A 23,994-nucleotide genomic window follows, 5' to 3' on the forward strand; every position below is an offset into this window, starting at 1 on the left:
TTTAATGCTACAATTTTGTTAGGAATGCTGTATGTTGTCTAATTTATCATAATTGCACATCAGCCTCTCAGCTCGGAGCTGTGCTCGGCAATCTGTGCAGGTGTCAGAAGGCACTATACAGTATTAAGGTCTCCACAACCATATAATCTCAGGGCAGCCATAATGCTCAATGGTACTTCCCTGTGCATGTATTGATCACAGACCCCAATTTTTAAGCATTGGAGTGTGGTATCACACAATTAAAATTTGATGTAGGAGCCAGATCAGGAGAGTGTACTTAAAAGCACATTTCTCATTCTGTCTGAGGTATTTTTGATTGTGATTTCTGCTAAAAAAATAGTAGTCTCAAACATCAGTTTCTTTTAAGTGTAGCTCTCACCAACAAGTCCTCTGTAAGCTCAGCAGTGCATGTCATGGCAATCTCTTGTAAGTGCAGCTCTCTAGCATGATACTCTCTCTTACCATGTCACATCATTTTGAAACATTGCAGTTTTCTCTGTAATTTACAACTGTCTTATGGCAACAGAGATGTATTGCTCAGTACTGCAGGTACAAATGCTGCAGGTTCAAGCTTTTTCAAAAGCAGGGTGTGATTTAGGTCTACAGATCCCAGGTATGGGTAGAAATGGTGTTCCAGAGAAACAAACCTGAAACTTGTAGGTTCTTTTTTTTTTTCTTGCTCATGGTCTTCGTTTTGGAAATCTTATACCTGTACCTCTGTAATATGTAGTAAATCTGTTTTATTTTCTTGCAGGCTTATCATACAGCTTAATGAAACAGAAACCGCTTTTGATGAATTTTGGTCTAAACACCAACTAAAACTTGAACAGTGCTTGCAACTTCGGCATTTTGAGATGAAATTTCGAGAGGTGTGGAAAATCTTATTTATACTGGGCAGGATATGGAATCTTTTGTTGTTTGTTGTTTTTAATTTTAGATAGAATAAGAGAGGATTATAACCCCTGTCAGTTTTTTGTGTTTCTTTTGCCATCTGTACCCTATTGGGGAGGTTTCCCTTTACTTCCTGTCCAATAGCCACAACAGGATGTGAGAGGAAGTCCCTCCAAAGAGAGGGACATCTTGGTGGTCAGCAGGGTAACCAGAAATAGTGCCCCATTGGAAGATTTCCCATCTATTCCTGTTCTGATGATACCCCAAAATGTGGGATTTTCTTTCATTTTCGGTGATAATGGTCACCAGGACAAACAGAGAGGGTGAATTTTTCTAACAGGGACAAAGCAATAAAACCTTGACAGGGGTTCTAATCCCTCTCCACTCTATCCAAAAATCTAAAAAGTTAGTTACACTGTACGTTCCTGGGACATTGAATTTGCTTTCATCAATCCAAAATCCTGGGGCAAGGGTTTATCAACTAGAATATCTAGTGTGCGTCTTGTGTCTTGGTAAACTAGCATAGGTGTGATAGTTTTCTTATTCAGAAGTTACTTTCTTAGTCAGAAGGGCCAGGAGACACCTGCAGTCTAACAGTTACTTGCCTGCCAAGACTCCCCATAGTTAACAGGAATGTAGATGATGGGCTTTGTTTTCTGATAAAGTTATGCATTATCTGAAATTGTGAGGCAGTAAGGTTGGTGTATCAAAAGAATAGAGGCTATTCACCTAGAAAAGTGAATGTTGACTTTGCAAAGTTATGTTAGTGAATAAATTAAAGCTGCTAACTGTTTTTACTAGCAATTTTCTGGGGCTTTTTTTCTTTAAAGGAGAACTATGAGGTGAGTGCTTTTCACTCACCTCATAGTTCTAGCCGACTTGTGACAATGAGACTGTCACAGGTCGGCTCAGTAGATCGGGAGGTGAGCGAACACATACCGGCGTTCGCTCACCTCTCTATCCTGTCACGGCTCTCTGCCGTGTCAGGGGAGGGGCTGGATTCCCCCCTCCCCGCTCCGATCCGCCAGCGCTGACTGGGGGAACGGACGGGCAGGCAGAACCAGCTGTCATTCACGTAGCTGGGCGGATCCAGACATAATTGTCGGGATCCGCTTCAGCTGCGGCGTCTCAGTATACTGAGCTGTAGCTCGCGGTATACAGAGCTTAGGACGCTAGTTTGTGTCCTCCCATTACCCTAAGGAGAACTATGGGGAAAAGCCTTAACCCCATAGTTCTCCTTTAAACAACATTTACAGACATGCTACATGAGCTGGCCTCTTCAAGCAACTATCCACATCAACATATTCTCAGCTTTGGGGGCTATACCTGGACCCTGTCTGACTGTACGATTGCAGGGCTAGCCTGGAATGCGTCTTACGGTGCAGGGTTCAACATTGTACTGCTTTCCAGACCTGAATGTACTGTGTTATTTAGCTGAAGATCACTTTCTGGTCTAAAGCTCTGGCATGGGTTCTGGTGTGCCCCAGTCTCTGAGGGTTCACTTTGTGAGTAGGCGGCTTGGGCTGAGCCCTTGGAGTGACCTATTAGGACTGCTAGGCACCTTTATTATACCTATTATTGCTGTTGCTCCCCCCCCCCCCCCTCAATTGGACTACTTTTGGACCTTCCAATTCTGAACCCTGTGTCCCCTCAACCCTGTGCCCCTCAATTAATGTGAAAGAAAATTGGATTTGAGGTATGTCTTTAATCTTGTTCCTGGTATTGCTTTCCTACAAAACTGAGGCATGTTGGGAGTGGTAGGGGTTATACCTGTTGGTCACAGGTATAACCAAATATAACTTATATGTCTCTGACTCATGTGTTCCCAAGAAATTGATTTCACATTAAGTATAAAATCCAATTTTTGTTAAACTTCCCTCAGACATGATTGGGTATTCAAAGTGAACACAGCTTTACTTTACTCACTGACAGTCACTTTGCATTGTAAATAGCCGCTACTCCTTCAGTAAATATATACTGGTGCATGAGGTCAGTCATTTGGCAGATCAGCAGCTGAGGCAGAACATCCAGTTTTTTGCGGAGCTGTAACTGGTTGTGTTTGGGGTACAAATACTTATGGCAATATGCTATGTAATGAAGTTAAATAATCAGTATGGAGGGCTTTCCACTAAAATAAATTCAGCTAGCCAATAAAAAGTATTCACCTGTATTTTAGTTTTCTTGATACAAATGTCTAATATATTGCAAAATGTTACTGCAACAACAAGGCTAATTATATTATTTCTAGTTGAATCTGAAATATGAATATGTTGTTTACATTATTCATTATTATGTAACAAATTACCTAATAACCTGTGAAATGTAAATGACATAGCACGTATGATTGAAACACATATTTCCCCATTTAGATCAAGGCTGCTTTGGACAGTATCTCTGAGAGGTCAACCGCATACAGTGATGTGGGGAATAGCTGCTCACATGTAGAACACATCCTGAAGGATCTCTGCAACTTTGAGGAAAAATCCCAGGTGAGTCTTAGTCTTCAATTTGTTCTATACCTACTGAACTTTTATAGTTTTACAAGGTATAAGAAATATTTTTTTAACCCCTTCGTGACGGGAGACGTACACTGTACGTCCAGCCATCCACTGAAAAAAAAACATTTTGTGTTCCGCTTCAGTACAGTCCTCTAAAACAAATGTGGACCTATTTTTGATCACTAAATATTTCATATTTTATGTCCTTCTGATAGTTATTGTGCTTTTCCATAGGAGGTGATACAGTCTGCACAAGCATTAGCAAGAGAAGGTGACCATCTCATCCTAAGCAATCACTACGCAGTGGATTCCATCCTTCCAAAATGCAATGAGCTTCATCACTTGTGCGGCAGCATCAGCAGTCACATCCAGCAGAGAAGGGAATACCTTTACAAATCTTTAGATCTGCATCGACGCCTAGAGAAGGTTAGTAAGGGAAAGATAATTACAGTATTTGTTATAGTAAAAATGTGATCCCATGTTCGAAGTGCGCATCAGTGTGAATGGTAATCTCTTGTGCATGTCTGTTTTATGGTCTTATGTTTTTTCTTTTTCTTTTCAAAATTGTGTCACATAAAATAATAGGTTAACGTCATACAAGTTTGTGCAGCTAGAACATGCGACAGGGCAATAAATATATTTGCATGTAGATAAAAATGTATCCACATACTTACTGCGTGTTTTAGCTTGTGAAGCTTGTTTTATCGTTTTCCTTTGCCATGTGTTTTGGTTGTCATGATGCATAATTTAGAGTGTTTGGAACCCATTTATTTGAACTCAACAGATGTACTATGCTTCAGAAACTTTACAGAGTGTTGGCGTGGCATTATTTTTAAAATTAGGTCAGCAATTTAGATCATCAGTGGGTCCTTGCCATTGACTTCAGCTGCATAATAACAATACAGCCACAAATTTTGTAGTAGCTGTGAAGTGGTATCCCAGGGCTAGCTGCTTGGGAAGGTATGGAGGAATAAACTGTGTGTTTTTTCTATTCTAACCATCAGTTTGTCTTGTGAAAACCTTTTAGACAATGGAATGGTGTGATGAAGGTATTTACTTACTGGCTTCTCAACCGGTGGACAAGTTCCAGTCTCAGGATGGGGCAGAATCAGCACTGCAAGAGATAGAAAGGTTCCTTGAAAGTGGCACTGAAAACATCATAAAGGACTTGCCTGTTGTTTTCGCACAATATGAAGCAATTTTCACAGCGGAGTTACAGGTAGATAGCACATGTTAGTGGAATGTAGACGATTCTGTGGGTTGCTATTAAAATGCCAGATCAGTAATTGAATTTGTACCACAGGAACATGTCAATAAAGTGTTCCAGAAGCAGCAAAGTATGCAAGAAATGTTTGAGAAGCGGAAAGGAAGCCTTAGAAAACTAGCAGCTAAACAGACCCGGCCTGTGCAGCCTGTAGCGCCTAGACCAGAAGCCTTTGCCAAATCCCCCAATTCTTCTCCAGGTAAAAGGATACAATCTATCATTATACATACAGATATATCAGGGGGTGAATGTTTGTTATGGAGGATATTTAAATTGCACCAATGTGTTATTTGATTGAAAATGGTTTCCTGTTTTAAAGCAACAGGGGATACCTGATTCATAGCCCTAATATGGAAGAATCCCCAACCCCCATCTTCTCCAAAAAAAATATGTCTTTTCTCTCCAAATAGCCTACTGTTGAGGCTATTCCATTATAATATATCAGCAGTCCTATGGACATATGGATTTGGCAACTCAACCAGTGAAAATAGCTGAAGAACAAGAGTCTAATTGTTGCCTGAAAGGGAAACTTGCAAAATATGACACATCCATCTTACTATAAAGGGAGTTATGAATTAAGGACTCGCATTGCCAGCAGTTATACCTTCCTGTCTTGTACATATATCCCACCATCATTCCCTTCCACACTACTCTGCACATACTGCCTGCTTCTTTAGCATTGTTTTTTTTTTCCCCCAAACCTTTCCTGTTCAGCAATGGGCACACTTTTGCTGGTATACATAAGATGGCATACTGTACACTAAACCTAACTGGCATTGTGCAGATACCAATAATAGGCATTGTCACAATTCTCCTAACAACCGTTTTGTATGAACATCTAGGTCTCCAGAGGGCTTCTGAGCACAGAGCTAGTCCCGAAACTGTTCTTCAAAGAAGGATGCACTACCGGAGAACAAAGGTAAGCATCATTTTGAATCTTATACACCTTTCTTTGGAAACATTTTTTGTGTTGACAATGTATGAACACATTGCAAGCAGACAAAAATCCCTTGCCAGTTTGACAATGCTTCATTTTTTTTGTAGAGTGAGGTGGATGGTCCACTCAGGAGTTGTTCAGTGATGGAGGATGAAGAAAATCTGGCTGTATTAAGAAGGTAAATAATACAGAGTGCTCTAGTACGATGAAAATCATTTAGATTGACAGCAATTAATCAATGAGGCTAAACGTATTTTCATTTTCATTAGATTGTTATAGCTCGGGCTTTAAAGCCTTATTATTCTGGCTGAAAATGTTGTGATGATGCATTCAAGCATTTGAGAATATTGATTTATATATAGTAGTTGCTCAGTGTGCAATAAAAAGAAGCCTTATGTAACCAGTTCAAATTGGTTGAGTATGTGAATAATTTATTTGTGCCCTAATTGTTCGCACTACATAGCAGAACTTTATTCATGTTAGAACTGTGCTAGACTTCGAATTTGGGGCCACCATCTGCCTTGAAACCAATCTTGGATAAAGCTCACATTTATGCATTTCAGGACAACTGCTGTGTACACTCTTGTGTACCAAGATAAAGTGAAGCAAATGCTACCACCGATGAGTAAGCTAAAACCTCAATAGTAACCTCTTTATTGCAGCATAATGTATATATGAACTGTTTACCTGCCAAAGTCTTTGTAACCTGGTATATTTATTCTTTTCAATCATAAGCTCCTCTCACCCTATAAAACCTGGAGGGTGACATCACTATTGAAAGTCTGCAAATATGTAGCTTCCTGTGTTACATCCTGACTGCAGCCTGCTGATTGCTCTATAAATGAGCAACACGATACTGGTGAGGTTGTACCTGTGCTCTTACTCCCTAACGCCGCCTCCTAAAGCCTGGTATACACATGTCGTATTTCGGATGGTTTCTGATCCGTCGATCAACAGATCAGTTTCCAGGCGGTTGGAAAATTCTTGGCCACTCAGGTATTCTGGCAGCAGCTGGTGTCAGAATACAATGCAAACAGCAGGGGATTTGAATGAACAAAATACAACAGATTCCTCCATCAATGATTGAGTGTTGATGGAAGAATCTGTTCTATTGTTTTCATTCGGCCTGTGGGTTGAGTGAAAAAAATAGACATGTGTATACCCTGCTTGAGCCCCTGATGAATGCTAGGGTAGTGGCACTGTAATGGTACTACCACTCTCAGGCAATTTACTAATGTTTTGGGTAAAGAGGAAGTTACTATAGAGAGAGTGTGCAGGTAAAAATCTATGAATTCATATTTTTACTATAAATTACAGTATATATGTTTGGCGAACCAATTGGAAGATGATTGTTCTAAACGGTGCAAAGATAGAAATATATTTTACACACAGAATGATACGTGAAAGTAATAATTTGCACAAATGTGTTTATAATAATTCTTTGTGATCACATTTGGTCTAGATGCTGAAGATTTCTGGTTCACTTTTTTCCAGGCATGTAATGAATGAGCTCATTGAGACAGAAAGAGTTTACGTTGAAGAACTTCTGTCTGTTCTTGAGGTATAAAGCATAAACTATTGGTTTTTCCTCTGTTTTTTTATCGATGTTTGCTTTGTTATGTTATATGAGGAAGTGGATTATGGTCTTTATTTCACATATACAGTAGATGAAACTAAATTTGTTAATAAAAGGATAATGCAGTGTTTAAAATTCAAGCACAGCTATCATTTAAGATCTCATATTTGATTTAAACTGCCAATATCAATACATATGCCATATATGTTTGCGAAGTCTCCTGTTGATCCAGCCAAGGGGATCTGTGGAATAGCCCCTTCCTTGGAGAGTGTGACAATGCTCTGCCTGTCCTTTAGAAAACACAGAAGTGCTGTTACCTCTGCAACCACTGTAGCAGTACATGCGAATGTAAGAGGGCTGTGGCTCTGTCACTGCTCCTGTTGTGCCTCTATACTGTCTGTCTTTAGATAACTATGTCTAGCTCCGATCTCCAACACGGCATACTACAAGCTCAGCAAATGGTAAATGTAGTGTTTTAGTCTTAAAGCAAACATTATTTTTTATTTTAAACAGGCCAATTGCTTTAAAACAAGAAATCTATGCCTGTTAGAATCTATTGTCATATTACCAGACTCTTGGGTATATGTTTCAAGTTGGTGGTGTTCTCTTAATAACTTTAAAGGTTTATTTTGTCCTTGACCATTACATAAGAAATGTTTATATATGTAATGATTTAATTACCCGCATATTACATTTTTAAAAGCCATTTCAATGGAGAGCATTACTAATCAATAGCAATGTTTTTTTTTTCTTAAGGGTTATGCAGCTGTTATGGAGAACCCCTTAATGATGCACCTACTCTCACCACTGCTGCACAATAAGAAGGAGGTCTTGTTTGGCAATATGGAAGAGATCTACCACTTCCATAACAGGTTAATCTTTTACTTTACAATTTATGTTTCCTTGACCTTGCTTTGTGATAGCTGATGCAGTGTAAGTGGCAATCACAAGTGGCAGACTCGCTACTACTCCAGATACTGTCTGCTCCAGTTTTGATATATCCTCCCCCATATGTCATTATGCTTTCTGAGTTTTGATAAACAAATAAACTGCATCAACTCATTGTTAATAACACTGAGAGCTTGCTAAAGTACAAATCACGATATTTAATACAATAACGAAAAGTAGGAGGAAGCATGTAAAATGTGTAAAAATGACTTTAGTCCTAAAGATGAATCATTTTGACCCAGCAAAAACATATGAAATATGTATTTCTTCTACTTTAAATGTGTCAATAAATACTGCATTTGACCCTTTACTGATTTTCAGGCAACAAGAAATAATTTCCCCCCCCCCCCAAAAAACTAGATTTATTCCCCTGGTTTATCTATGGTATAGCCCAAGCCTTTTCTGTTAATCCAGTATTACCTTTGTGTTTTCTTGTTAGGATATTTTTGCGAGAATTGGAAAATTACATTGACTATCCAGAGCTAGTAGGAAGATGTTTTCTTGAAAGGGTGAGCATGTACCTTATAGACTGAAATTTTTGGGGGGGGACTTGCCAGCCATGATTTATTCACAAATTAATATTTCTGACTAGGAATAAATAATTCTATATACAAAGAAAGTCGAGAATTTTTTATTTCTTCCAAGTAAAAATAAAGAAAATCAGGTGGCTTGATTAAAGTGTCTTTGATGTAAGAAGTATAGGGGCTGCCAATACTGGCCTCTTTTTAAAAATTCTAGATGCCCAGCTCTAGCTAACTTCAGTACTTTCAAGTACAGATGCAGAACAAGCATGCTGTATATGAGTGTCAAAAATGTCAGAATTACTTATCTCTACAGTTTTTCCAGGCCAGTGACTCAGACAGCATTGAAGCCAAAGCATCAGCAAGACAGCCAGGGAACTAGCATTTTCAAAAACAAATGTCAGCTATTGATCTTTCATGAAAATTTACCTTTCAGCTACCCATAAATAGCGGTGTCAGTTCTGGAGGGAAAAACCAATTGAGCAGACTAGTATGCCTTTTCCAATTTTTATTATTCCTCGCTAGATGAGCTGGCTTTGGAAGCGCTTGAGCACTTCTTCCCCACATAGCAGTAACAGGAATGCTTGGATGAGTCCAGCATTTGGAGTTATGCCACTTCCTGAAAATAGAGGTGTTTAAAGGATAAATTAACTTTAAAACCAAAGTGCACTTATCCTCATGGCCCCGTTAAGATTACTTCGCCGATCCCTCCACCTGAACAGATGCATACTTACCAAGTTCCGATGGGCCCGGCCTCCACCGTTTGTTGACATCCTGCAACGTACGTTTCGTTCTCCTGTCTGTGCCTGCGCAGTACATCCCCATTGACCGTTATGGGGCTCCCCATAGAAGCCATGGGATGTCAACAAACAGCGGTGCTTGGGCCTGTTACTTAGTAGGTATCTATTTAGTATATCCCGCACTAGTGATCCCTCTATTCTTAGCTGCTTGCACACAATAGAGCAAAAATGTGTTGCATATAAAACTTGAATTAACCCTGTGCCTCGCTGTGCTAAATTAATTATACATTAGATTGGCGGTGCAAAACTATACATATCTGTGAGTGACTTATTTTAACATAAACTCTGCAAACACATCCTAAAACAAAAAGTATCAATGTATAGCAAACCGTAAACTATGCAATAATATGTAACAAAGTTTCCACAGTCACACTGTGCTACACCAAGCCTGTGCTGGGCCACAAAAGCAAATGGGGAATTCTGCATACTTCCTTGTCATGCTGCAGTGCTAAACACAATGGATCCTGTATTGATTTCACCGACAAGTGAAAAGTGGGTTAACCTCATCTCTCTCTAAATATGCCCTGCATTACTAGAGATACTTTACAGGTTATATGTATTCAATATGAAATGCCTTGTTATGCACAGCACAACTGCAGTGCATGGGAATCTATGGCTTTTATGTAAAATCAGTCTTAATTAGCATCATTTACACCATAATGTAAGTACTACGGTACATAACATTACAAGTAAAATACCATATGCTTCACTTTTATTTGAACACAGAGAAAGGCATCATTTGAAGAACACCTTAAGTGTGATCGAAAACAAGAGCTGATGTTAAACAAATGTTTAATGGTGAATACAAGCCTGAAAATATGTCAACCTGTAATATATTTAATTTTACCAATACACTGTTCCTCACTGCAGATGGAAGATTTCCAGATATATGAGAAGTACTGCCAGAACAAGCCCAGGTCAGAGAGTCTGTGGCGCCAGTGCTCAGATGCAGCTTTTTTCCAGGTTACTCTTAAGTACTGTAGCCTTATAAATCAGATTTAAATAGATGGCATGGCCTAATATTCATGTTTTGTGGTTGCAGGAATGCCAGAGGAAGTTGGATCACAAGCTTAGTCTGGACTCTTACTTACTGAAGCCTGTACAAAGGATAACAAAGTACCAGCTTTTACTGAAGGTAGACAATACTGAATTAAACCGCTCTGTTTTGTATGGGGAGGGTCACCTGCAGGAACAATTTTTCTGCCCTATTTGTAAGAATAAATGTATAACAATGTATTCAGTTTTTTTGAAAGGTAACAACATAATGAAAGTAGGTAATATTAACATGTAATTAATTTCTAAAGTGAGAGACTAATGTTTGTTTCAAATGTACATCTCAAGAGACGGTGCCCCAATACTTCTGGCATTGCAAAGCATGCTGATTTTTCTAAGCAAAAGTTCTCAAGATATTTGCTTAAATACATGCTCTTGAAACATGATCTCATACTGCCAAACCTGTTTATTAACAATGAAGGAAGTGTACTAAGCACTATAATTCAGTAAAAAAAAGTTAATACAGATTTGCACTGAATTAATTTTCTTTAAAAATAAAATATTCTATGATTTGGCATATATTAAAAATATAAACCTTTTTTACTCAGGAAATGCTGAAGTACAGTAAGAACTGTGAAGGAGCTGAAGATCTGCAGGAAGCTTTGGCTTCTATTCTTGGTATACTCAAGGCTGTCAATGACTCCATGCACCAGATAGCCATCACCGGTTATGAGGCAAGTGTTTACTTATTACTCATTTGGTTGGATGAACCTTATAGCTTTAAAGTGACACTAAACTCAAGAGTTAAATCTTAAAAATGCATTCAAGTACCCTAACTATTAACAAAAATGTGTCTTATCTGTGTATCACTCAGCTGTAGATCCTCAAGTCATCTCTAAATTGGTGCTGACACTGTCCTCCCTTCTGGAGGGTGGCTACTTTTGTTCCCCATGCCATCTCATGTTTAGTTTACTAATTTGTATTGAGATTGTAGTCCATCATGGGAGCAAGCTTGGAGTGGGGGCTACTTTGCAGCACACACACGGACCATGGGGAACAAAAGAAACCACCCTCCAGAAGGAACAACAGTGTCAGCATGAATTTAGGATCTACAGTTGAATGATGCTACATTCTTGTTAATAGTTAGGGTACTTGAATGCATTTTTAAGATTGAACTCCTGAGTTTGGTGTAACTTTAACTTTTCAGCGCCAAATATTTTAGGAATAGGTAAAGTGAAACAATCCCCACCTGGTAACCTGTATACTCTGTTAGGAATTTAGCAAACTTTATTTCAGATGTCTGTCTAACCTAAATCTCATTTCTCTTGAGTGAGAATAAGAGGGTCTGCCTTCATTACCACCCGATCAGTCTGAGTACTGAAATAAGATAAGAGTACCATCTACCATGGAAGAGCCTAAAGCTTTCAATTAGTCACTTTTTAACCACCATATATTCTATATATAGTGCTGACTTGTCAGACCGCTGTATGGACACAGCTTCTTTTATTCTCTTACACTGAGAGCAGCAATGCTATCCCATGCAGCACATTCTTCAGGTTTGTGGCTGGTGCTGTGGAGAAACAAAACCACTGTAAGAATTGATACTTAGCATTTGAAGCTTTTAGAACAATGTTAACTTCAATTTGGGCTTTAATTTCTATGAGATGTTGTCTCTCATAGAAAATGTAAAACGTCTTGTAGGGCAGCATTGACTCTTTTATTTGCATCTTATTTTTCATCAATTTTAATTCATTTTGTTAAAGGAGAACTATGGGGTTAGGGCTTTTCCCCATAGTTCTCCTTAGGGTAATGGGAGCACACAAACTAGCATCCTCCCGTCACCCAAAGCTCAGTATCCCGCGAGCTACAGCTCGCGGTATACTGAGACGCCGGAACGGATCCCGACAATTCTGTCTGGATCCACCCAGCTGCGTGAGTGACAGCTGGCTCTGCCTATTTAGAGGCAGAGCCAGCTGTAACAGCCCCTCCCCCATCCGTTCCACTAGTCAGCGCTGGAGGATCGGACAGGGGAGGGGGGAATACCTGCAGGGAGCTGTGAGTGACAGTCACAGCTCTCTGCACGGATAGATCGAGAAGTGAGCGAGCGTCGGTATTTGTTCGCTCACTTCCCATTCTGCTGAGCCGACCTGTGATAGTTTCATTGTCACAGGTCGGCTCAGATTATGAGGCTGAGTGAAAATCACTCGCCTCATAATTCTCCTTTTAATTTGCATTCATATTCACTTAAAATGTGCCAAGTTTATGTTGTTCTTAGTAAATAATCATGATTACCCAATATTTATTCCAGGGAAACCTTAATGATCTTGGGAAACTTCTGATGCAAGGCTCTTTCAGTGTGTGGACTGAGCATAAAAAAGGCCATTCCAAAGTAAAGGACCTGGCAAGGTTTAAGCCAATGCAGAGACACTTGTTTCTGCATGAGAAGGCCGTGCTGTTCTGCAAGAAGAGGGAAGAGAATGGGGAGGGCTATGAGAAGGCCCCCTCTTATAGCTTCAAACATTCCTTAAATGTAAGTATGTTTTCTCCACATTATTTTGTGCTACTATAACACATCAGTGCATGTTAGTAGTGCCATGAAACTATTTTAGTATATGACTACTTTAAAATATGAATATTTCAAGTATCTCAGTCAAGGGAAATCGTATTAAGCAAAGAAAGTAATTGAATAGTTCTCCTTAGGGTAATGGGAGCACACAAACTAGCATCCTCCCGTCACCCAAAGCTCAGTATCCCGCGAGCTACAGCTCGCGGTATACTGAGACGCCGGAACGGATCCCGACAATTCTGTCTGGATCCACCCAGCTGCGTGAGTGACAGCTGGCTCTGCCTATTTAGAGGCAGAGCCAGCTGTAACAGCCCCTCCCCCATCCGTTCCACTAGTCAGCGCTGGAGGATCGGACAGGGGAGGGGGGAATACCTGCAGGGAGCTGTGAGTGACAGTCACAGCTCTCTGCACGGATAGATCGAGAAGTGAGCGAGCGTCGGTATTTGTTCGCTCACTTCCCATTCTGCTGAGCCGACCTGTGATAGTTTCATTGTCACAGGTCGGCTCAGATTATGAGGCTGAGTGAAAATCACTCGCCTCATAATTCTCCTTTTAATTTGCATTCATATTCACTTAAAATGTGCCAAGTTTATGTTGTTCTTAGTAAATAATCATGATTACCCAATATTTATTCCAGGGAAACCTTAATGATCTTGGGAAACTTCTGATGCAAGGCTCTTTCAGTGTGTGGACTGAGCATAAAAAAGGCCATTCCAAAGTAAAGGACCTGGCAAGGTTTAAGCCAATGCAGAGACACTTGTTTCTGCATGAGAAGGCCGTGCTGTTCTGCAAGAAGAGGGAAGAGAATGGGGAGGGCTATGAGAAGGCCCCCTCTTATAGCTTCAAACATTCCTTAAATGTAAGTATGTTTTCTCCACATTATTTTGTGCTACTATAACACATCAGTGCATGTTAGTAGTGCCATGAAACTATTTTAGTATATGACTACTTTAAAATATGAATATTTCAAGTATCTCAGTCAAGGGAAATCGTATTAAGCAAAGAAAGTAATTGTTTCCCTGTGGTGTACTCACAGAATTTAGGAGTAGCATTATTATTATCCTTTATTTATAAAGTGCCAACATATTATGTAGCATTGCATATTAGTAAATGGATGCCACTCCGGGCAAAAAGAAATACAGAGATGACACAGGGGGAGAAGAGGTAGAGAAACATTAAACACAGCAGATAAAGGAGACGGCTGTGACTGCAGGTGTAGTGGGTTAACTGGTGAGGAACAGTTGGATGCAAATCTAACAGGGCAAAGTAGAGAATTCTAGAAAATAGCAGTTACTAGAGGAATCTTGAAGTTATGCTTCGGATGAGCTTACAAGACATGAGGACAAGTAAGTAGGTCAGTGAGGAGCATAATAGGCAGTGTGTAGACTAATTCTCTATGAGATCAGATATTCAGGAAGTGATATATTTATAGGCAGGGTAACTTGAAATGTATTATTATGTTGCTTGGAAGGCAGCATTCACATTTTTTTATGGTGGACAGAGCTTTGTCTGGTCATGGTTACTTAAAAGAATGCCAATGCTTGAGAAGTGGTAGCCTAAATTGAGTTCTTGGTTTTAGGCTGACTTGACCTATAACCTTCAATTATTGAACATGATAAAATTATCATGTATAGTATTATAGTACTAACATTATAGTATTCTAAAGAAAAATCTTGTTCAATAAGGCAGTAATTGTACTAAAACTGTTCAACCATCTTTTTCCTTTGCTAGATGGCAAGTGTCGGAATAACCGAGACTGTAAAAGGGGACAGCAAGAAATTTGAAATCTCTTACAATTTAAGAGAAGAAGTTTACATTGTTCAGGTAACCTTATTTTGCTTTCTGTTGCAATTAAAGAAAAGGACTCCTGGAAATCTAAAAATGAACCCTTACAGTGGGGTTACCCCTGCACTGCAAGAGTTAACTGCTCGTTTTAGTCTAGGGGCTTAAAAAAAAAAGAAAATATACTCACCTGATCGTCGGTCCTGTAGCAGTGAGCGTTCACCTCTCTTCCTCTCAGCTCTGGTGGTAGAATGTCCAATAGCGCCCTCATGTCTAATGCTTCTGTATTAAATGTGACAATGTCACAGGTCTTTAGACCCCCCGGAGCCCAGGGGTGAAGAGGCTGCGGGGTCTAGCAGCCAAGCGGGACCAAGGATCTGTTGAGTGTATTTCTTAATTTTAGCCCCTAGAGCAAATCGAGCAGTTTTTTTTACTGGAGTTCTTCTTTAAGGCTAAACTGCAGCTATTAGTCCTGAGTAATCATGATATAGAAATATGAAGTCCCACAATATAAACTTGCAGTATTTAGGCTTTGTATGAGACCCATAAAATGTATTAGGGGTCTTTCAAATAGCTATGCAAAGGTATATACAACACAGCTTGGACACAAAAGTGATTGTTATTGGTATGTCAGTCATAATTCACCATTTTCACACAAAACCACAAATCTGTGTTCTTAGTTGTTGTATGGTGATTGGAATATGAAGTACTTTATGGTCATCATTTAGGTAGCTCAAGTAAGAAGATCTTTTTTAAGTATTTAACACAAACCTGGTAAAAACAAGGTTCAAGGATATGTTATGTTAAGGAAGAGAACTAAGACTGTGGGCTTATCATGTACAATCGGTAAAATATTCTTCTCAGGCACAGCTCCCCCATACTGTTAGAATGTTATTCTACAGTGCAGCTGTGAAATAGTAGTGTGCACATGTGAATGCTCCTAATCCTGAGCTGTTAATGACAGTTAAGGGTCTCGAAGAAAAGATGGGTAACCAGTCAGCATATTTTCCAGTCATGTGGACCACCACGACATTCAATCATGGTGATCACTGAAATTGTGTTTACAAACATACATCTTCAACTTGCTGGTGGCACTGGTTGAAGAGATACTTGTATAGCATTACTATATGTAAAAATAAAAGAAGTCGAAAAACGTACTGCTACATAACCCTAGAAGCTGGGGGTGGGCTTTCTGACCATGTGATCTCTGTGATTGTCGGTCACAGCAATCACATGATCAGGAGCTTGTCTCTGGCCCCAGTTGTAAGCAGTGACCTGGAGACAGCTCAATCAGTATGCTGAGAATGGCATCCCGGAATTAAAGCCCACCTCTGCGGTGCCGCATATATGTGTGAGGTCAACTTCAAGAGGTTAAGCAATAGATGCTGAATACCTCCCACTGTATATAGTTCCCCTGGAGTTTTAAAGCCCAACTACAGCCAAATTTTTTGTCTTTATTTTGGATAGAATCGGGAAGAATTAAACATTTCTCTTAGGTTTTTTTCTGTCTTTGACCCCATTGGGGAGATTTTTCCCTCACTTATAGTCCCAGTGGTGGTCATACAAGAGGTGAAGGGTGCTATAGTCAAGAGTAAAGGAAAGAACGTACAGCAATAAAAACATTGTCAGAAGTTCATTGTCTAAACCAAGGGTGGGGAACGTCCGGCCCACAAAATCATTTGGTCTGGCCCTCCAAACAGTGGCGAATCCAGGGAGGGAATGGGGCAGTTATCCCTCCTGGGAAAATTGCTGCTCCATCCCTTTGCTGGGACGTCTGCAACAAACAATCACAGCCCAGAAGCAGCACTGCAGTCAGGCAAATTAGTCGGCTGCCTCAGCTCATGTCAGGGTCTCGCAGCTGCCTAGTTTGTGTTAGTAACGAGCCGCTCAAGCCTAGCAACAGTGGAAGGATCACACATCACGCTGCTTTATTGAAAACCTGGATGGAGTGTACACTTTGTACACTACCATTGAAATAAAAAAAAAAGCCAGTGCTTGCGTTGTTACAAAGCAAGGCACCACTACCCACCGCTGCCTCCAGCTGACACCACAGACACTCTAAAATAGTGGGAGGCATTAGTGTGAGGCTGGTGTGTCCAGCCCTAATATTATAAGCCAGGAGCTCATATAACTAGGATTAGTGTATAACCTTATTTATACAGTATATTCAGTCTAGATTTAGTGGATTGACATGTGTGAGACTTTAGATAATGCTTTTTGGAAGATGCACCCAAAAGAGAGTCTCTAATAATTCTATAATATGTCAATATTTCTAACAGGCCCCAACACCTGAAATAAAGGCTACCTGGGTATCTCAAATTAGAAAGGTATTGACTAGCCAGCTAGAAGCATGCAGAGGTAAACATTTCTTTACGATCTTCATTTATATTTGCTTCTCTGCATCTTTTTATTACATACAATATATTTTACTTTTCTGTTTGGTGTGTTTTCAGCCAGCCAGCACAAATCAGTTGAGCAGACCAATAGTTCTCCTCTACCCACTCTGTCTAGCACCAGGTGAGCAGGAAACACTTCAACAACAATGCCCACATTCCTTTTACCACAGCTACTAATTTGTATACAACCCAAGTTAAGAATTATCCAGGCAAATATGGCTTTTATACTGCAAAAAATGTTTTGAATCCCTCCATGTTAAATGATTGTTTAGGAATGAAGAAAGCTGATGTTTGATAGATACAATAAGCATGGAAAAGGGAAAGGTGCTTTGGGGAGGCATTGAATGAGTGGCAGACTATTACAACAACATGGACAACGTGCATTACTGTGACAAAAGTGTGAATTGGCCTTTATGGTAGCAACTGACCATTTTTATTCTCCATAAAGAGGTAACTATGTACTCTGTGCACTAATCCTATGTTGCCTATTGCTAGGTTAATGATAATATTGTTTCAATCATCTATCCAATAGTTATTATAAGAGAGGAATGCAGGAAATTAAGTGGAGATTTTGTTTTTAACCTGGTTACATGTTGAAATGCAGATGTAATGTTCATAATAGTAATATAGTATAAGGATTAGCTTAGTTGGTTAGAGATACATGTTTGTTTAGTTGATTGATTGCAAATTTTAAAACTAGAAAGGGCAGTCTTTTAAAAATAAGATTGCTCCTGGATAATATGGTGTCAGGGTTTCATTTGGGCTCAATATTGCATTTGCTTGTGTCATAACGGTGTAATTAGACACGTGAGATGACACTTATGGGACTCCCGCACATGGTATCCCCATGAATGCGCAGCAATGTATTTTATTATCCCCAGGTATGTGCAGTGTTTTGTACACACCCCTGCACTCCATATGGTCTCACGCTCTGCAATGCTTCCATCAACATGGTGGCGAGATCCCGCACATGCACAGTAGTGACCGGTCTGTACTGCAACTACCGCAGCACATGCGCTGCATCTTACCGCTATATTGTGATGTCAGAAATAGGGCAGCAAGATGACTGGTCTGTGCTGCCGCTACTGTGCATGCCTGGGATGTGGCTATCATATTACTGACATCCCAATATGGCAGCAAGAACTTATGCATGGGTAGTAGTGACAAATCTTTACTGCCACTACTGCAGATTTACAGGATATATATAGGAAGATGTCTTCAGTTTAAGTCTCCTCTCCCCAACCACTCTGCTTCATGCCTACACATCCACCCCTGTGGTCACCCTTCTTTCTTACCCCACTCACCACTCTACAGCTCTTAAAAATCTGCTCACTTTTTCACCATTCTGACAACTGTCATTCTCTTGCCACTGTCACCCCCACCAACAACTGTGCCGCACACCCACCCATGCTCTTCCAGTCTGCCCTCAACCCCCACTCTCACCAGTCTATGCCCCCTCCTTCTCGCCACTCTCCAGCACCCCCTTTCTCCCTATCCTCTACAGCCCACAGACTCTCACCATTCTACCAGCACTTTCAAACCCTTTCCCTCCCCAGTACATGATCATGCCAGCACCCCTCCCAAACCTACTGTCATTACTGCACTTGCCACCACATCACTCCACTTGCTCTCTTTCCTGTTCTGGAACACACACACTTTTGCTAGTATATCTATATTGGTTGGTATGTGTTTTACAGATAATATTGTGCCATGAGTTTTGAGGCAAGTGTTTTTTTCTAATCTTTGATTTCAGTCCTCTGAGAAGTAAATCAGGAAAGATTAAAAAGCTGGAAGAGAGAAAAAATGAGCCCTTAAGTCCTGAATCTTCTTCAGTAACATTACCAAAGTACCTTGAGAAAGGTAAAGGTAAGTTGCATCTCTTATAGTTCTATCATTTAGTAAAAGTAGAGAAGTGACAGTTTAGGTGCAAGTATATGACTGTATATATTTATGGACCTTCTACCTTCCTAGCTGTGCCGGTGCTTCTTGTATTCTTCCTTCTCTGCTGCACTGTATGTGTGTGTATGTGTTACACATAGGTCTATTTCTCTTGTCTCCTGTGTCTCTCTTGTTTTTAGATGGCACAGTTACTAGCCCTACCTCAGAATCTTCTGCAGTTTCAAAAAAGCGCTTCACTTTGCAGGGTTTTCCTAACCTCAAAACTCAGAAAGGTAACCTAACACCTGCCAGATACTCTGCACTAACCATACTCTTTTCCACTTTCTGTCATCTGTATTTGCTGTAACCTCAAACACTGATGCACAGAATTAGCTAGATTGGCCAAAAGTCTAAGAGGTTGATTTACTAAAGGCAACTAGGCTGGACACTTTGCAAGGGAATTTGCACTTTGCATGGGAAGTTTCCCAGTGGCTTAGTGAATGAGAAGAAACTCTGCTGACTTCCATCACCCAATCATGTCCCTGAAAAAAATATTTATTTTTTATTTTCCTTGCACGTGATTCTGTATTGTTTGCAAAGTGAAATTTCACCACATTCCCCTGAAAAGTGCAAATTCCCTTGCAGTGCGAACAGCCTGCTTACCTTTAGTAATTGTGTGTATTAAATAGTGTATTTAGCTCTGCTGGGGTCTGGGTGGCTACAGGCCAGCAGGGAGATGAGAGATATAACTGCTCTGTGCTTATTGCTGGACCAGATTCAGGAGACATTTACATGTGGAATTTCCTTTTCTTTTGAGTACATACATGCATAGTTATTCATTCAGAGTTAAGTACCCCTACAGTGCTCAGTTATCTAAAGTTCTCAGATCAGTCAGGTTTGCTATGACAACCCTTGCATTTGATGCAACCACCCTTACATATGATATTTGACTTGTTGCTACATAACTGTTAGCCAGTGCACAGTTTGCACAGACAGAGCACTGTTATTTGAAGAAGAAAAAATAGTACCTACAGTCCCAGAAAAAAGTCACCTTGTGTTGCCCATAGCAAGAAATCAAATTTCAGCATTAAAAGAGGAAACAGATTTTTTTTTTGGGGGGGGGGGGGGAACCTATGCTGGAGTTTTCCATAGTGACTCTACCTTTTTACAAAATATATATCGTACAGCCAACTTTCTGAATCTCCGGGATCACTCTTTTGTGGATTGACGTAAAGAAAGTTGATTTGTCAGTGCAGTATTTAGCCACAAGTCAGTTTTCATTTATTAACCTGCCTTGGGAGTACAATACCTGATTTGTTGCCATGTACAACACTGACCCCTTTCTTCCTTTATTTTGTAAAATGTCAGAAGTCAGTTTAAACAGTCAGACCACAGCATCAGGACACCGACACCAAGGGGTTCACTAACTAAAGGCAAAGAGGCTTTTTACTTTGCAAAGGAAGTTTCCTCTGCTGACTTCCATCCTCTAGTCATGTACAAGAAAAAATATTTTCTTTTTTTAATTTTCTTTGCATGTAATTGGGTATTCTTTGCAAAATGAGTTGTCACCTCATTTACTAAGCTAAGGGAAATCTCCCTTGCAAAGTGAACAGTCTTTTTGCCTGTAGCAAAGCAATTGCAAAAAGTTTATAGTATAGAAAGACCAGTTCCTTTTAATATGTTTCTACTAATACTGATTCTGTGGAATAAAGTCTTTCTTCTAACTCATTCTTTCTAAATGTATTGGTAATCCACTACTAACAATTGTTTTTTCCGCTAACCACTTTACCATTAAAAATTGTGTTCTAACTTGCTGCCTTTGAGTTTTCCTGGAATGATACTCTGCAGTCTTGATTTTAGTGGAAAGCGTTTAAAAACACCTGTTTTCAGTCCCTACAGCATAATCATCATATAATCCATAAAGGAATAGTGTTTGACCTGTTTCCTGCTTGTGCTTTCTCCTCATTGTCAATAAAAGTCTAGGCTGTATCAGCACTGTAGCAACAATCACTGCTTTATGTAATTATTTTTCATTAAACCTCTCGATTCTGCTGCTTTATGAAGTAGGAGGGTTGAGGATAGACTAGACCACAATGCATCAACAAATGCACATTCCTTATTTGAACTTGTTGTGCCATATTTGCACCTTCTTAATGGCTCAGTCAGTACTTGGACTGAAATAAACATAATAATAATATGAAAATACGCAGTGAAATAAAGTATTTACCATTCCATGAACTATTTCCATATGTAAGATTTGTCAATAGGAAACCAGCCAGAGGAAAAACTGTAAAATACAAAACATTGTATATAATACAAAAAACTTTTAGCCAAAATTCCCCAATCCTGTACATACCAAGAACCATATGAAAAAAAATTATAACACTTTCTTTGCCAAGTTCAACCTGTAGCTGGATGTTCAAGGATTAATTTTACTGGATAAATGTTCAGTGTAGTTTTCTGGGTGAGTGGCTGCGATCTGATATGTAGATAAACTGGATAAAATATTGTTTGGAAAAATGAGACAACCATGCAGTCAGGCCAATGCCATGACTTTACAAATTTGATATCGTCATTTGAATTACTACCATCGCAGCCCATGCCGTAGGCTCTTCTCTAATTTAGCCATGCATGGCGTTCTTGTTTTTAGGATACAACCTTTTTTATTTTGTATATATTCTTTAAAGTTTTTGCAGGAGATAGAATCATCTTAAAAGAGGTTGTATCTGGGATTTTTTTAATAGCCTAGATGTTTATTATATAATTTAAACTGTTAGCTGTCTAGGTCCACATATCATTAGATAAAAGGTGTATAATGGCACTTGGGTGCCAAATATTTTAGAAGAGTGAAGTGGTGTTCTAATGTAGATTTCTCACAAGTGATTTCCAATGTAATAGGGAAGTAATATGGAGCAGGTGAAGGACTGTACAGTGGCAGTAACACCTGCATACAAGTTGACTTGCAGACCACTCTACATATTTTAAACTGGAACCTCTCAATCATCCCATGATAAACTCAAAGGTAACTGTTTACATTGATCATCCTATCCTCTCCAGACCTTCAATACCTGTATTTCTCTTTTTTCCTCTTCGTTCTCCTGCAGCTTCCCCTACCAGCCCTGACAAAAAAACTAAACGTCATGAAGTAAAGAGTGACCCAACTCCATTTGGTTTAAGAGGTAGAGTGATTCAATTGTTTCCTCCTTCAGATTACTATTATTACTAAACATTGCATGAATGTGGTACATGAAAGTAGCACAAATACTGGTTAATCCAATGTTTGAAAATGTGATTATGTATGAGTAATACAAATCATTTCCGTTTACACCAGGATGTTTGTTATTTTAAAATTTGTACAGGACATTGAGAATATAAATGTAAAAAAACGTATACCTAGATGGTTGTTTTACATTGTCACTAAAGGCAAAACTTTGAAATTGGATATAGAGGTTGCTCAGGAAGTAGAAGAAAGGTGTGGGGCCCTGGATCTCCCAAAGCAGTATGTGTTCAGTCAGCTTTTATCCATTTTGCTGTCTTATCTTCCTCAATCCACAGTCAAAGTCTGTTTCAAAGCCTGCTGCATGTTTGGAGATGATGACAGGGTTATGCCATAGAAAATAATGGACCACTGCAACATGTGTGATGTTGCAGTCAGGCATAGCTGTCTTTCTTTCTTGTAGTTCCCAGTTGTCATCTCAGGGCATATTTGGGTTGTGTGCTCTAAAAAGAATTGTAATGATCCATATAAACTATGGCATGCTATGTAGTTGTTTAGACCTGAGGGGGCTTCACAAAAGTGCACATATTTAATTATATGGACATGCACAAAATATACCCTCCCCAGTGAAAAACGTATACAAACGTTTGTGCATTTAAGCATGGAAGTGTAAATGAGCCCTAAAATAAATTTGCTGAATTGGCATACAAAGGTATGCTGAATTTGTACATGACTTTTGTTACTCTGTAATTTCAAGAGCATCCATTTCTGGAACTCCTTACTTATTACCAGCTATATCTAGGGCTGAGCAACCCCCAAAACAACTGGACGTTTTTTTTTTTTTACTGCGGAGCTAGAACTAGATTTTCATTTGCAGCTATATAACTTGGGTAAAATCAGGATTCATCAATCATCTATACATATAAGAACCACTGGAATTCTACAACTTATCAGCAGCTCTTTCACAGATACATCTGCCATTCTCACACTGTCGAAGTCCAAATGGCTAAGTACATCTCACCTGACCTCAGCAGACAGTCGTCGAAGAGGTATCAGGGAAAAAAGATGTGTGATTTTCTTTTGCAGTGTATATGGAGTGTTTTGATTTCTGGCATGGATTTAGATTTGTTTGCAGTGTGCATAATAAGATTATAGTCACTTAAGCTACCAATATATTCTTTAACGCTTACTGTATCTTAGACATATTTAGATACTGTACATATATTCTAAAATCCACACAAGGTGCAAACATATGAAAGACTGAGATTTATTCAGTGACATAGCAGTTCAAAGTAGAAACTACTGAAGGGCGTTTTTTCCTGAGGGATCCATCCAGCTGTGACCCGAAATAAAAATTACTTTTTTTGTTCTTCCACAGTACACAATACAAGCATCATTGTTATCATGTTTATCGGCCAGAAAAAACTCCCATCTTCACAAATGCCTTCTATTTCGTGAGGTCATTGTGTGTATGTTAGGTGACAATTACATTTCCAGGCCCAAAAACTTTCATTTAGATATAGTTCTCAGTAACCACAAAGGGTATAAATCAACTCTGCATTCACCTAAAGCATTTGAAAAGACAGATGGGCATAGCAGTAACAATATCACTGTGCTGCACATAGCCTGTGTAGAGAGCAGAGCTGTGGGGATGGATCCAGCAGGCTGTACCAACCAGTGGCGTAACCAGAGTAATGGGCGCCCAGGGCAGAACAAACGTTCTGCCC

General features: G+C 39.5%; 1 protein-coding gene across 1 annotated transcript in view; it reads left to right on the forward strand.

The window, feature by feature from the left end:
* The window catches only part of MCF2L (MCF.2 cell line derived transforming sequence like), a 181,184-nt gene that overhangs the window by 148,930 nt on the left and 8,260 nt on the right, over positions 1-23,994 (forward strand). The window contains exons 9-28 of the mRNA XM_018562248.1: positions 755-869; positions 3,261-3,380; positions 3,624-3,815; positions 4,417-4,608; positions 4,693-4,852; positions 5,496-5,572; positions 5,698-5,768; positions 7,085-7,151; positions 7,923-8,038; positions 8,554-8,623; positions 10,306-10,398; positions 10,478-10,570; positions 11,037-11,162; positions 12,737-12,958; positions 14,726-14,818; positions 17,056-17,134; positions 17,230-17,293; positions 18,926-19,038; positions 19,251-19,343; positions 22,155-22,229. Coding sequence (XP_018417750.1) covers positions 755-869; positions 3,261-3,380; positions 3,624-3,815; positions 4,417-4,608; positions 4,693-4,852; positions 5,496-5,572; positions 5,698-5,768; positions 7,085-7,151; positions 7,923-8,038; positions 8,554-8,623; positions 10,306-10,398; positions 10,478-10,570; positions 11,037-11,162; positions 12,737-12,958; positions 14,726-14,818; positions 17,056-17,134; positions 17,230-17,293; positions 18,926-19,038; positions 19,251-19,343; positions 22,155-22,229 — 2,231 coding nt within the window. The remainder of the gene's footprint in view (positions 1-754; positions 870-3,260; positions 3,381-3,623; positions 3,816-4,416; positions 4,609-4,692; positions 4,853-5,495; positions 5,573-5,697; positions 5,769-7,084; positions 7,152-7,922; positions 8,039-8,553; positions 8,624-10,305; positions 10,399-10,477; positions 10,571-11,036; positions 11,163-12,736; positions 12,959-14,725; positions 14,819-17,055; positions 17,135-17,229; positions 17,294-18,925; positions 19,039-19,250; positions 19,344-22,154; positions 22,230-23,994) is intronic.

Source organism: Nanorana parkeri, unplaced genomic scaffold (assembly GCF_000935625.1).
Source record: "Nanorana parkeri isolate BGI_ZX_2015 unplaced genomic scaffold, ASM93562v1 scaffold567, whole genome shotgun sequence".
Taxonomy (NCBI): Eukaryota; Metazoa; Chordata; class Amphibia; order Anura; family Dicroglossidae; genus Nanorana; species Nanorana parkeri.